The sequence below is a fragment of the Lonchura striata genome, chromosome 30 (assembly GCF_046129695.1).
Source record: "Lonchura striata isolate bLonStr1 chromosome 30, bLonStr1.mat, whole genome shotgun sequence".
In the NCBI taxonomy this organism is placed as follows: domain Eukaryota; kingdom Metazoa; phylum Chordata; class Aves; order Passeriformes; family Estrildidae; genus Lonchura; species Lonchura striata.
In genome coordinates, this window is record NC_134632.1 from 5,380,019 (window position 1) to 5,394,389 (window position 14,371).

Sequence of the window (14,371 nt, forward strand, 5' to 3'; positions counted from 1 at the left end):
CCGACCTCCTCCCGATTTGTATTAACGAAGCTTTCACTTCTCTAAAGACCTTAATGAATTTCTGCCATTCCTGACCTCTCCTCAGCTGCCAAAACACACTTTTTTTCCTCTTTCCAATCTGCAAGAAGGCATAAAATAATAGCATTACTGTACTTCCCTAAGTCTGGATTCCTCTGCCCCAAAGCCGCTCAGGGAAACTCCATCCCCGAGTGCCACAGGCAGCTCCAACTCCACTTCTGTGTCCCAGAGCAGCACGGGGAGATGCCCCAGAAGATACCTGCTGGCTGTGCCTCCAGCCGGGCTGGGCACCGGGGCTGACCCCGCCGGGAGCCGGGCTGTGAGCGCACACAGGAACCGGGGCTCGGCCGCAGCTGCAGCGTTTCCTGTTGCAGAGAGAGAGCAGGAGAGCGGGGGCACACGATGAGCAGGCTGGCATGAGCAGGGCAGCCGGGGCGTGCTCCTGCCCGGCAGCGCCCGGCTCGGCGCGGCTCCCCGGCGGCAGCACGGGACCCGGCTCCAGGTAAGGGTGGCAGCACCCCAGGCGCTGCGGGGCAGCAGAGGCCAGAGCAGCACCCGGAGCCTTTTCCCTCCTGTTCCACCCCATTTTCAGCCCCACAGCTTGCACCGGGGAACTGTAGCGTGAGCCAGCAACAAGCAGAGGGGTTCTTTCCTGGTTTCCCTTGAAGGAAGAAGTGTAAGAGCTTGGAAAGCAAAGATGGAGGACATGTTTAATTAGAGAGGGTAATTTGGGGTAAGAAAAGGAGGAAATAGAACATTAGCTTGTCAAGAAAGCGTCCAGGGTTTGCTCAGCCTGGGGTGAGTAATGGACTGTGTTTCTTTAAGCTTTATCCTGCTTTTCAGTGCATTTTTGGTGAACTGAGGCTTTTACAGCCCTGGGACAGGCAGGGCAAGCCAGAGGCAGCAGAGGTGGGAGAGGGCTGAGCTTTTCCTGATGGATGAGTGAAGAGATGGATGAATGGAGACTGAGCAGAACACACAACTGGGCCTTTTCAAAACCGGAGCAAAATGAGTTGAAAAACGCTCAGCTTTTGGAGCCGTGTCCAGACTGGGGCTTGTGGGCACCTTCCCCACCCAGGCACCACCCCAAAAATGCAGCTTGCCTTCAAAGGAGGCCCCTACAGTAAAAGATAGCACCAGGAATGAGCTTTGAGCACCCCACAGCTACCACTGGGACAGCAAAAAGAAAGCCAGAGCAGATTTTAATACAAACTAAACAGTATGGAAGCGTCCCAGATGTAACTGGCACTCCAGAAGCACTGCCCACCACCCCACACCCAGAAACCCCAGAAACAGCTCATTTCTGCTCAGCCCCTGCGTTTTGGGTTCCGCAGGGCAGAGGCCGCCAGGGGACAAGGCCACCATGCCCAGGAGGGCACGGCCGTGCCCGGGCGAGAGCTTCGAGGAGCGGAGCGAGCGGCGGCAGCGGGAGCGGGAGCGGCTGCGGCGCAGGGACGGCGCCAGCCCTGCCCGGGCCCCGCGCCGCCCGGCCAGCAGCGCCCGCCAGAGCGAGTTCCTCCGGAGGAGGCACCTGGGGCCCGGGGGGACCCTGCCGGGACACCCGCCCGAGGCACCGAGCCCTCCGGAGCCCTCCTCACACGTGGAGCCCAGAGCAAGCATCCCGCTCCAGGTAAAATTCCTGCCCCGGTAACTCCTGCCCCGGGGCACGGCTGGGAGCTCATCCCGCTTCGGCCCATCAGCATCCAAGTCAAAACACAGCCAGAATGCAGACTGAACAGATAAAAACCCGCGTTTTGTGTTTTTCACAGTCACCTCCCTGCTCTTCTCCTGCTTGTCAAGCCTTGAACCCAATGGAGGTTTTTCTGCCACTTCTCCAAGTACAACTCCACCTTTTTGCTGCCAGGCTGCAGCTCTGCACTTACAGGAATTATTTTTACCCTTGATAAGTGAGCTCCATCCCCCTGGCTTCCCTCCCTCACCCGAGCTGCGGGCGGGAAGGGTGGAGGGGGCAGCAGAGTCCCTGGCACTCGTTACCCACCCTGTGGCACACAGGAACCCGGAGGGCTCCCTGCCTTCAGCAGCACCTTTGTGCTGAACACCCCAGACAGAGCCAAACACATCTCCTTGTCGATTTAAATTCCCCGGGGCACCTCGGGGTCACAAAGCTGTGCGAGCAGACAGCCGAGCACGAGGTGATGCGCACAGCCCCAGCCTGGACCGGAGCGAGCAGAGCGGTGCCCCAGCCCTGCTGCCCCTTGCTCCAGCAGCTCCTGGAGCAAGCTGTGGGTGCCGAGCCCTGCGCTGTGAGCTGTGCAGAGCCGCAGCCCGGCGGGCAGGGCTGGCACCTCTGCCCGGGCCCCCCGTCCCGTTCTGGGTGCTCATTCCGCACCCCCACAGGCAGCAGGCTGCTCCCCGCTCTGTGCCAGGGCTCTGGAGCTGCTGCAGCCAGAGCAGCAGATCCCCGCGGGGCTGCCACAGCTCCCTGGCATCTCCCTGTGCTCCTGCCCCCGTCGGTGCCTGCGGGTTCAGCCCCTGCCCTCACCTGCTGGCGGAGGCTGAGCCCAGCTGCCCTCTCGTTCCAGCACCCGAGGAGCTGCCCCAGCTTCCCCCCTGCCCAGTCCCCGCCGAGCCTCAGCCCCCCCCGGGCACCGCGGCGCTCCGTGCACACCCAAGGTAGGTGAGGGACGCTCCGATTTCCCAGCACATTCCCGCCCCGCTCCCATCTCCTTGCAGCTGTCCGGGGTCCCCAGCCAGCATCCCCCCTCCCATCCCTCTGACCGCCGCAGCCTGGCTCCCTGCACACTCTGGGAATTAGGAATATTTTTCCTGGGGAAGGATAAACCAGTGCAGAGTGACCACCAGTGCTGCTGAGCAGCTGCTCTGCCCCGGGGTCAGCCGGGGAGTGACTTTCCTGCAGAATAAATTCCTTTGCTTCTCTGCCCATCAGAGCGGGCGTTTCTTTGCCTCTTGTGCCCATTGAGCTGTCACTGGACACTATTTAATAACCATTTATTTTTTATTTAAACTGGGAGCAATGGGAGCAGAGACGGACACCCTCCAGAGATGGAAAAACATCCAGAGCCCCTCAGGGGGACCATTCACACCCTCTCACCTTGCTCCCACAGGGACGCAGACCCTCCCAAGCCCAAGGTCAGGAGTGACAGACTCGAGCCAGCAGACAGAGTAAGCAGCTCCTGCCCCTCCCTGGCGCAGCTCCCCATGCCCAAAGTGCTCCCCCAGAAAGGTTGGGGGCACAGACACCCACAGCTCGGCTGGGGAGGGGCTGCCCAGGCTGGAGACCCTCCCTGATGCCTCAGTAACACACTCTGCTTTTCATTTCAGCTGGGGAATAGCAGTTTTAAATAAGGTAAGCAAAGCACAGGTAATGACCAGCCTGAACGCCTGGAAGTTCAGCTGTTGTGGAAATATTTCCACTTCCCTGGAAACACTAACCCAATGGACCCCAGCAGGTTCTTCTCCACCCAAATACAGGCTGTTAATTCACTTCATTTAGAAATATTTAGCTTTTTGTAGCAAGTTCATGACATGTTTATAAACTGAAACAATCCTTTTTTAAACATCTGCCCTTTCCCTTCCAGGAAATGGTGCAGCTCTCCAACTACCTGCAGGTAGGTACCAAACAGTGCTCAGCCCCCCCTGGGACAGCTGCTTTTCATCAAGAATAATGCTGATTACATTATTATTAATATTGCTAAATGAAGGGTGTTAAAAGCCCGATTTTGACATGGCCAAAAGACCAACCAAAAGAAAGAGCCAGAGCGCCAGGCAGGGCCAGGCCTGGCTGGGGCTCTGGCTGTGCCCCAGCTCTGCCCGCTGACCCTGCTGCCCTCCCGCAGGAGGCCCTGCACCGCGAGCTGCTGCTCAAGCAGAAGATGGTGATTTTACAGGAGCTCCTGTCCACCCTGCTGCAGGCTTCGGAGAAATCCTGGCAGGTACCAGAGAGCTGCAGAGCCCCCGGCACCTGCCCGGCCTCGCTGCCCCTCCCCACGCAGGGAGGCTGGCCCAACCCAGCAGGAAAGGCCCTTCTGTCTCCCATGGGGATGCAAAATGGAAATTATACATTTTATATAATAGAGGAGGCTTTCTTATAGCATCCTTAAACAATTCATGCTGCTGTGGCACTAAAAAAAAAAGTGGTTTGAAAGTTCTGTTGGGGCAGAGAGGCGAGTGATTGGGTGAGGGGGTACAAAAACTTGTCTTAGACATCCTGTGGTCAGAAACTTCCGCCTTCGCTCGCTCCTTCAATATAACGTGAGCAGGAAAAAACACTCAGCCACATGCGCAGGAAGTGGCCATGAAACCTCAGATGACAACAGGTGGGTGCTCCTTGCTGCTCCTGCTGCAGGAAAGCACACTGCTCTTCCTCAGCCTAAAAATCAGCTTTTGCTCAGCCTAAAAATCAGCTCTTCCTCAGCCTAAAACTCAGCTTTTGCTCAGCCTGGCCATCCGCGGTGCTGGAGCCCCCAGGCAGATGCTGCTGCCGGGAGGGGATTCGCGATGCAGGTGGGGCTGGGGGCTTCTCCAGGGGCGCTGGCGAAGGGAGGGAGGGAGGGAGGGAGGGATGGAGCCTTCCCCCTGACGCTGTGCCATGGAAAGTGAGGGCTGGCTGCCCCTTCCAGCCTCAGGTGAGATGCCAAGGTTTTGCTGTAGCAGCTTTTTAAGCCTTTCGAACGGTTTGGGTTTCAAAGACGAGCTGTTGAGTACCTGCGAATGATGTGGCAGCAACTCCTGCGATGGAGTTATTTTTGAGGTGCTGCTCACGTGTGGTTGAGGCTCATGGGGCGAGTGAACGCCCTGCAGGAGCACGGGTGTCAGACTGCAGGACAAGCACTTGGTGCCTTCCCCCTCCCACGATTTCACCCCGAGGTCAGAGAGACCCTCCTGCCCGGGGCTGTGCCTCAATCCCCACCAGCTGTAAAAGTGGCTTGGCTGACTGAGAAGCGCTGCCAAATGAAGGAGGATGCTCAGACAGTGTCTCCAACCCAAACCCTTCAGGATTTCTGCTCCAGAGCACAGGAAGGGTCTGATTGCCACATCTGTGCACAGCTGGAACCTCTGCAGACAACAGAGGAGGGGAACTGAGCAAAACCAGGCAGAACATTGCACATCTAACACTGCTTTTCAAAATTCCACCTACTTTAGCTATTTTCACCAACAACTGAGCGGGGAAGATTTAGTCCTTGGGGTGCTTCTGTGCAAATCTAACCGGTGCTGAGACACCAGGGAGTCTGGTTTTGCTCGGGTCTGTCAACTGCTCCTGTAACATCAAGGAGTTTCTTTTCAGAGTCGTGACTTCAAACGGCAGTGGGCAGAGAGGATATTGGTGTTCTCAGTATTGCTGGTGGGAAACAGCCTACGTGAACCCTTTGCTGGAAATGTTATCTGAATTTGCATGCAGCCTGCTCCCACAAAGCCTGGCAGCCTGACTAACAGCGAGAGGAGATGATGACAGTGAGGAAAATGAATCATCACCAGTGCCCTTGATCCCCCTGCCCAGCTGCAGATCTTGCAACACAGACCCAGCCTATTTTCTGAGGAAACAGCCAGACAAGACGGTTCCAGCAGCTGAGCTCGAGGCTTTGTGCCAAAGCCAGCCACAACAACCCAAAATCCCCTCGCTCCTAACTTGACATGTCACTGCCAACACCTGCACTCAGAAACCACAGAAACTGCCTCAGGACAGGTTTTCAATCCATAAAAGTTTCACTTCCCCCGTGTCCCATTTATCCTGAGGTTGGGAAGGTTTACTTGAGCTCTCAGCCCTGAAGAGACTTTGATCTGATTACAGATGAAGGGAGAAAATGAATCCAAACAACCCAACAAAACACTGGGGGCACATTGTGCAGTTCATGATTTCACATCTCACTTCAATTGCTTTTCCCCAGGGCCAGCTGAACGAGGACAAACTGAGGTGTAAACTACGGGTGCTGGAAAATCAGCTCCAGGCCTGCACCCAGGTAATGTCTGATTCACTGACAAACACGGGTGAGGAAAGGCAGGAAAACAAAAACCAAGCCTTGTAGCTGGGCCGGGTCTCAGTTTCTACATCAATCTGATTAGATGCCTATCCAAAAAGGCCTTTAACTCTTTGCTGAAGCAATGCTTCACAGCACATTACAGGAGCGTTTACACGCTCTGGGTTTGCTAACACTCAGGTTTAGCAAGGTGGGAATCTGACAGATAAGCACTTCAAGCTCTTCCTTCTTTAAAGAGTTACTCAAAGGAGTGTGTGAAGAAAATCCTGATAGAGATGGAGGACCAGAAGCAGGCCTATGAGCAGAAGGCAAAAGAGGATTTTCAGAAGATTCTGGAGGACAAACTCCTAACAGAGCAGCAGCTGGAGAACTCTCAGGTGAGCAGTATGTCTTACACCTGGCTTGGCTTTAACGCAGTCCAACTGTGACAAAGAAAGCACACGTCAGGGAAAGGCAATGACAGGCTTGCCATTAGCAGCAAAGATTTTAAAAAATGAAGTTTTAGCTACTCAGCAAAGCCTAAAGCAGCTTTAATGCAACCTGTGCTCACTGCACATCAAGGTACAGACAGCTCACAGCTGGGGAAATGTCCTTGGCTTTGTCAGCTTGAATTGCAATCCCTTCCCCTCTCCATTCCTCCGGGTCATTCCCTGCCCTGCTCACACCAACAGGCACCAGGGCACGAGGTCTCCAGAGCTGGGTTTTTTCTGGAGGTGCTCATTTCTATGAAAATAGCTTTTCCCCAAGAGGCAGCAAATTGCTTTGACCCGCAGCATAACTGGTATTTGCAGAGAAATAAGGGAGCATTACCCCAGGAACGTGTTCCAGAGGGAACTGCCCATTTCTATAAAAATATGTTTTCCCCAAGAGGCAGCAAATTGCTTTGACCCGCAGCATAACTGGTATTTGCAGAGAAATAAGGGAGCATTACCCCAGGAACGTGTTCCAGAGGGAGCTGCCCTTGTTGGCTCTGTCCATCAGATGGCATCAGCCCCACACGGGTCTTTGTGCCTCTGCTCGGGGAGCCAGCGCTGCCCAGCACAGCCCAGCTGGTGCCCAGGGCAGGCTGGCAGCATCCCGGGCCCTGGGTCACACCCGCCCCTGGGTCACACCCACCCATGGGTCACACCCATCCCTGTGTCACACCCACCCCTGGGTCACACCCATCCCTGTGTCACACCCGCCCCTGTGTCACACCCGCCCCTGGGTCACACCCACCCCTGGGTCACACCCATCCCTGGGTCACACCCATCCCTGGGTCACACCCACCCCTGTGTCACACCCATCCCTGTGTCACACCCATCCCTGTGTCACACCCATCCCTGTGTCACACTGCCCCTGTGTCACACCCATCCCTGTATCACACTGCCCCTGTGTCACACCCATCTCTGGGTCACACCCATCCCTGTGTCACACCCACCCCTGGGTCACACCCACCCCTGTGTCACACCGCCCCTGTGTCACACCCACCCCTGGGTCACACCCATCCCTGTGTCACACCCATCCCTGGGTCACACCCACCCATGGGTCACACCCACCCCTGTGTTACACCCATCCCTGGGTCACACCCACCCATGGGTCACACCCATCCCTGTGTCACACCCATCCCTGTGTCACACCCACCCATGGGTCACACCGCCCCTGTGTCACACCCATCCCTGTGTCACACCCACCCCTGTGTCACACTGCCCCTGTGTCACACCCATCCCTGTGTCACACCCACCCCTGTGTCACACCCATCCCTGTGTCACACCCACCCCTGTGTCACACCCACCCCTGGGTCACACGCCCCGGTCCCTGCCCTGCTCTCCAGAGAAGCCTGGCAGCGGCGCGAGAGGAGCTGGCCCTGTGGAAGGAGCACAACGCCGCACTCACAGCCGAGCTGGGCAGCGCTGCCACGGCTCACAGCGAGCTCACCAACAGCTGCCAGGCTGCACAGAGCGAGCTCCAGGCTGCACAGAGCGAGCTCCAGGCCGCACAGAGCGAGCTCCAGGCTGCACAGAGCGAGCTCCAGGCTGCACAGAGTGACCTCCAGGCTGCACAGAGCGAGCTCCAGGCTGCACAGAGCGAGCTCCAGGCTGCACAGAGCGAGCTCCAGGCTGCACAGAGCGAGCTCCAGGCTGCACAGAGCGAGCTCCAGGCTGCACAGAGCGAGCTCCAGGTACGCCGGCACCAGCAGCTCTTGCTGCATTTTGCTGATGCTGAGCTGCCCCCGGGTTCCTGGCAGTGCCCAGGCCAGGCTGCGCAGGGCTGGGAGCAGCCTGGGCCAGTGGGAGGTGGTGTGGGCAGGACGAGGCGAGCTGTGGTGTGCTCCCAAGCCACACCGCTGTCTGTCTGTCTGTCTGTCTGTCCATCTGTCTGTCCTGGCCAGCGAGCGGACGCGCAGAACGAGCAGCTGCGGCGGGAGCTGCGGGCGCTGCGGGATGAGCACGGGGAGCTGCTGCAGCGAGCCAGCGCTCTGCGCAGTGCCAACGACCGCCAGGCCGGCCACATCCGCCACATCCAAGGTACCGGGGCTGGCACAGCGGCCGTGCCCAGGGCTGGCACAGCGGCCGTGGTACCGGGGCTGGCGCAGCGGCCGTGCCCAGGGCTGGCACAGCGCCTGTGGTACCGGGGCCGGCACAGCGGCCGTGCCCGGGGCTGGCACAGCAGCCGTGGTACCGGGGCTGGCACAGCGCCTGTGGTACCGGGGCTGGCACAGCGGCCGTGGTACCGGGGCTGGCACAGCGGCTGTGCCCGGGGCTGGCACAGCGGCCGTGCCCAGGGCTGGCACAGCGGCCGTGGTACCGGGGCTGGCACAGCGGCCGTGCCCGGGGCTGGCACAGTGGCCGTGGTACCGGGGCTGGCACAGCAGCCGTGCCCGGGGCTGGCACAGCAGCCGTTGTACCGGGGCTGGCACAGCGGCCGTGCCCACCGCGGGGCCCGGGGAAGGGTTCCCGCAGCCCGGCGCTCCGAGCAGGGCTCACTCCCAGCTGCGCGCCCCAGCGTGCCACCAGGGCTGTGACTGCCAGAGCCCGCCAAAAGCTGCTCCTGACTCGACTAAAGAGTTCACAGAAGTGGCTTTCCCAGAGGAAAGGATGAAATGGGACACCAGAAAAATAAAAAGCTAAGATGTGTCCTCGGCTGGAAGCAGGACTTCTCGCCCTTGGCAGGCCCAAAGCCAGTGCTGCTGCCCCGGGTGCTGGGTGGCGAGGGCAGTACAGAGGAGCTGAGAGCTCAGGCAGAGGCAAGGAGACTCACACATCTTCTTTGAAACTCACACATGGCTATTTTAAAACATAATTAAGGAAGAGAAAGTGGGTTGCAATTCTAATCTCATAGCTGGTCTTGCATGAACAGCTTTAAAATAAACCATGAATGACTTGAACACAAGGCACGAGAGAAAACGCTGCCAAAAAAGAAAGGGCAATAAACAGCTAAAAATCACATCCCTGAAAGAGAAGAAAGAGAAGGAAGTCCAGAGCAGCCAACAACGTCTGCTCCACTCTACACACGTGCAGAACAGAAAAGTACTACCCTTGCATACAGATACACAGAGATTTACACCAACCTTGATCTTCTATCCTCATTTCAGATAAACTGCAAAAAGAACAAGAGCAGAAAGTAACACTGGAGGCAACAATCAGCCATTTGCAGAGTAAGTAACACAGAAACACACAAAGTTAGAGACCTCCTTTATTGCTATAAATAATAATGTTGCTTTTTGTGTTCCCAGACTTGATCCACAAGCAGAACAACCAACAGAAGAACCAGGAGGTGACGGTGCAAAGGAAAGGTCAGCAAACTTTGTAACCCCCAGGTAGCACTCCCCGGACACAAGAACACTAGCCCTGACTCTAGGAAAAGTCTACAGTGCTCTAGGAATAAAAGGTCATTTCAAAGCTGCACAGAATGAGTTGTTTTGCTAGCTAACATTAAAACATAAACATATTTATGGTGGGAAAATAAATGGATTTTACTGCAAATTCTACTTCAGTGGCTATGCCATATTTTTTCCAAACAAAACACATTCCAGTTTATAATTGCAATTCCAGCTGTACTTGACAAAAAGAAAGCAATAAAAAAGGCATTTTAACTCTCCCTCCCCTCCATTTCTGGCAACTGCCTAGAAATATTGCTCTTAAGAACTTGTAGCTACAGCAGAGACGGGCCTGTGATAACAAACTCATCTCCTGCGTCTTCTGCTTTGTGCATAGCACACAGATATTATCCTTAAGCTGTGCTGAGGAAACAAGAGCTGAAGCCAGCCCAGAGCCTGGAGCTGTTTCTCATCAGGAGCCTGACTGTTTTCTAGACCAGGTTTTCACCACACAGACCCCATCTCTCATTCCTGCCAAGGAAAAACAAAGTGCTCTGTCAGAGCACCCTAAGGAGGAGGAGGAGGAGGAGGAGGAGGAGGAGGAGGGAACAGAAAGTCTGAAGGATGAGATGCAGAAAAGGACATTCCAGCTCACAGCAGAGGAGAACGAGGTGAGGAAGTCACTCAGCAGAAACACCACACACCAAAGCTCCTGCAGGTAACCCAGGCTTGGTGTCTGCAAGCATTACCTGCCCTAAATTTGATCCTGATACCACTCCTGCCTAATCCCCTGCTTCAGCACCCACAGCAGCAGCAGCAGCCTTGGCTGCAGGAGCAGAGCTCTCCCTGGCAAACCCCTCCTGCTCTCACAGACAGGAGAGCCCCAGCAGCCCCCCGGGGAAAAACCAAAGCCACATTTTAAGAACCAAGCAAAAAGGAAGGAGAGGAGGAAAAGAAAATGCTTGCAATAATAGCAACAATAAAAAAAACCAGGAAGGGTCTGCCAACAGAAGCAAGGCCTGTACAACTGGGCTGCAAAAAGCCCCAACCAAGCAAAGCTTTACAGCCCTGGACACACCTTGCCACCAAGCCAGCCTCCTGCCAACCAATTCCTACAGCAATGTTCAGCCAGCAGGGAGTTATTAGAAAGGACCTAGAGAAACATCACTGGTGTAGCAGAGCTGAGAGCCGACAGGAAAAGGAAAGGAAAAGGGCTTGTGCTGTGGCAGGAGGCGGCAGGCGGGCACAGAGGGGCAGGTGGGCACAGTGGGGTGATGGCAGTGGGGTGGTGGCAGCCGGGCACTGTGGGGTGGTGGCAGTGGGGCGGCAGCAGGTGGGCACAGTGGGGTGGAGGCAGCTGGGCACAGTGGGGTGGAGGCAGCCGGGCACAGTGGGGTGATGGCAGTGGGGTGGTGGCAGCTGGGCACAGTGGGTGGCAGCAGGCGGGCAGTGCCCCAGCAGCATGCTGCAGTAACGCTGAGCTGCTCTCTGTCCCCGCAGGTACCCGAGGACGCTCGGGCAGAGCCGCGGGCGCAGCGCTGCAGCGGCTGCAGCTGCCCGGCCGCTCTGGGTGCCCGCAGAGCCCGGGGCAGCACTCCTGCCGAGAGCCCCTGGCTGTGCTCGCAGTGCTCGGAGCTGCGCTCGGAGCTGGAGGCGCTGAGCCAGGAGTACCAGTCCTGCCTGACACGGCTGCGCCAGTGCCGCGCCGAGCTGAACCGCTGCCACGGCAGCCAGGCGCAGGTGGGAGCTCGGGACAGACCCCCTTGTGCCAGCCAAGGGCACGTGTGCTAGGCTGGGGTGGAAGTGGCAGCCCCAGCACACTCCTGCTAACATCAGCTTCTCCTGGCAGATTCGGCGCAGTCCCTGCTTCCCTCTCCTGCTGGCAGTGGCAGGAGTGGCCATCGCCGCCTTCCTGGCGAGTTACGGGCTGTGAAGGAGCTCCTCGATGACTGACTTCACTGCAGGCACTGACCTCTGCTTCACCAAAAGCAACCCCAGCTCACCTCACCTTCTGCTGTTCTGCATGTGCACATTGGGTTCATACCCGAGCTGGTCTCGCTCCAGACAGATCCCATGAACACGGGGACATCACCCCTTCCCTCGGCAGCCCTGGTTACTCTGCTCCTCCCGAGGCTGCCCTGACCGTCCCCAAGGCACCGAGGGAAGAGCCCTGTGCTGCTGTGCCTGCACAGGGCGAGAGGGACAGGGCATCCTGGGCATCCTGGGCCCTTGGCACCCAGCCTGCCTGGGGTTTATGCCCCCAGGTTCTCCTCCTGCATTTATTGCCTCCCTGAATGGGAGGTACTCAGTCCTGAGCCACCTCCACTCTTACTGACAAAGGAGCCCAGCTCAGGGGGCTCTTCAGCACAGTCCCCTCACGTGCCCTGAGCAATTCTCCCACCTCACACCCCGCGGGCCCTGTTCCATCCCACTCCTCCAGCCTCTGCTGTGGCCGAGCATCCCCACAGCCACAGCTGCTTCCCCTTCACTGCCAGCAGCACAAGAATTCATCAGAGACGGGGATTTAAAGTCCCTTTTGCAGCCGCACCGTGGACATTCTACAGCAGCACTTGTCCCTCATTCATGTGCAGGTTCAGATACAATGCAGGCCATGACTCCGCCTCGCATGGGAAGTAAACATACCTGAAATATAATATACACACACTGTACACATAGTAAATACACACGGAGCTGACAATAAACTTCACTAATTCAAAGCACTAGAGTGTTCAAATCATTTATTAATCTTCAGCTGCCCACTGCAAATACACACTGACTTTGCAGGGTGCAATGCGCAGGCAGGCAGGACCGAGGCAGCAGAGTATCTGGGAGCACACTCGTTGTTCTTTAAAATAAAATGTATTTGGTTTTGCCACCGGCCTGCGGTGACAGTCACAATTCAGCCTTCAGCGCTGAAGGACCATGAGAGATGCAGGCGACAGCACACACAGGGAGCTGGATCTTCTGCCTCGGTCCCAATGAGGAAGGCTAAGAAGTCCGAGCATGCTCGCGTTTTACAAGGCAACCGCTGGAAGAGACACGACCTCGCTGGAAATGCGCAGATCTACGAAATCCGTCTGGGCCCCGAAGGCCTGGCGCAGCTCGCGGCACCAGGCGTCCAGCGCGTCGCGGAGCGGGGCGCAGAGGCTCTCCGGGACGCTGAAGGAGCACAGGCGCACCCGGAGCCCGTCCCTGATGCGCGGGCAGGCGGCCTGCGCCGTGAACACCCGCAGCGGCGTGAGCGCCAGGCAGTTCTCGGCGCCCTCGGCGAACGTGTACACGGCGGGGTAGCCCAGCAGCGCCCCGGCCGCGGCGCACGGGCCCCACTCGCCGGCGGCCGCCTCGCTGGCCGTCACCGGCTCGGCGGCGGCGGCCTCGGCGTCGCGCAGGCGGCCCAGCAGGGCGGCGAGGCGGCGGCGCAGGGCGCGGGCGGCGGCGGGCCCGAGCAGCGCCGGGCGGCCCCGCGCCGCCGACACGTCCAGCAGCGGCGCGGGGCGGGCGCGGAGCAGCCGGGCCAGCGCCGGCCCCGGCCGCAGCACCAGCGCCGAGCCGCCCAGCGCCAGCACGTGCAGCCGCGCCGCCGCCAGCCCCGCCGCCCGCAGCCGCTGCAGGTACCGCCGCAGCTCGGCCGCGCCCGCCGGCCCGCACTCCCACAGCAGCGCCGGCTTCAGCCCCGCCGCCACCGCCAGCACCTCCCCGGCCGCCTGCAGCGCCCGCGCCGCGGGCAGCCGCCGCCGCCGCCCGGGGCCCTGCGCCTCGCGGGCCGCCGCCACCAGCAGCGGCACCGGCAGCGGCCCCGGCTCCGGAACGGGCCCCGGCCCCGGCAGCGGCCCCGGCTCCGGAACGGGCCCCGCCACCGGCAGCGGCCCCGGCAGCGGCACCGGAACCGGCCCCGCCGCCATCAGCGGGGCCCGCGCGGTTCCGGGGCGGGCCCGAGCGCGGCCCCGGCCCCGCCGGCTGCTGGGCGGGGCAGCCTCGGCACGGCCGAGGGAAGGGCCGGAACCGGGAGAAGGGCCGGGAGCCGGGCATGGGCGGGCCTGGGCACCAAGCAGGGCACGGGAGCGGAGCTCACAGCCTGGGCACAGGAACAGTTCACAGGAGCAGAGCTCACAGCCCGGGCACAAAGCAGGGCACGGGAGCGGAGCTCCCAGAGCTCACAGCCCGGGCACCAAGCAGGGCACAGCCCCAGAGCTCACAGCCCGGGCACCAAGCAGGGCACAGCCCCAGAGCTCACAGCCCGGGCACCAAGCAGGGCACGGGAGCGGAGCTCCCAGAGCTCACAGCCCGGGCACAGGAACAGTTCACAGGAGCAGAGCTCACAGCCTGGGCACCAAGCAGGGCACAGGAGCGGAGCTCCCAGAGCTCACAGCCCGGGCACCAAGCAGGGCACAGCCCCAGAGCTTACAGCCTGGGCACCAAGCAGGGCACAGGAGCGGAGCTCACAGCCCGGGCACCAAGCAGGGCACAGGAGCAGAGCTCCCAGAGCTCACAGCCCGGGCACCAAGCAGGGCACAGGAGCGGAGCTCACAGCCCCAGTACAAAGCAGGCGATGCAGGCACAGCACCCACAGCCCAGGCACCAAGCAGGGTGCAGGAGC

The 14,371-nt window shown here is 59.2% G+C and overlaps 2 protein-coding genes across 2 annotated transcripts; one reads left to right on the forward strand and one right to left on the reverse strand.

Moving 5' to 3' along the window:
* The first annotated feature begins 379 nt into the window (after positions 1–379).
* TRAF3IP3 (TRAF3 interacting protein 3) lies at positions 380–11,707 on the forward strand. The gene is made up of 16 exons (XM_077789091.1): positions 380–513; positions 1,353–1,648; positions 2,562–2,652; positions 3,105–3,162; positions 3,322–3,346; positions 3,579–3,608; positions 3,837–3,932; positions 5,886–5,957; positions 6,212–6,352; positions 7,789–7,926; positions 8,347–8,482; positions 9,550–9,612; positions 9,691–9,750; positions 10,270–10,445; positions 11,233–11,514; positions 11,624–11,707. Exons 1-16 carry the CDS (start codon positions 435–437, stop codon positions 11,705–11,707), a joined length of 1,827 nt encoding a protein of 608 aa, XP_077645217.1. The 5' UTR covers positions 380–434.
* Positions 11,708–12,495: 788 nt separating this feature from the next.
* Positions 12,496–13,676, reverse strand: C30H1orf74 (chromosome 30 C1orf74 homolog). Its single transcript, XM_021539482.2, has one exon. The coding sequence runs from the start codon at positions 13,674–13,676 to the stop codon at positions 12,789–12,791; it is 888 nt and encodes a 295-aa protein (XP_021395157.2). The 3' UTR covers positions 12,496–12,788.
* Positions 13,677–14,371: the final 695 nt, after the last annotated feature.

Bases quoted from the DNA above. Each gene is read 5' to 3' on its own strand.
- C30H1orf74 (XM_021539482.2), bottom strand. From the start codon at position 13,676: ATGGCGGCGGGGCCGGTTCCGGTGCCGCTGCCGGGGCCGCTGCCGGTG.
- TRAF3IP3 (XM_077789091.1), top strand. From the start codon at position 435: ATGAGCAGGGCAGCCGGGGCGTGCTCCTGCCCGGCAGCGCCCGGCTCG. The intron at 3,163-3,321 runs GTAAGCAGCTCC...TTTTCATTTCAG, and splicing joins GACTCGAGCCAGCAGACAGA to CTGGGGAATAGCAGTTTTAA. The intron at 11,515-11,623 runs GTGGGAGCTCGG...TTCTCCTGGCAG, and splicing joins GCCACGGCAGCCAGGCGCAG to ATTCGGCGCAGTCCCTGCTT.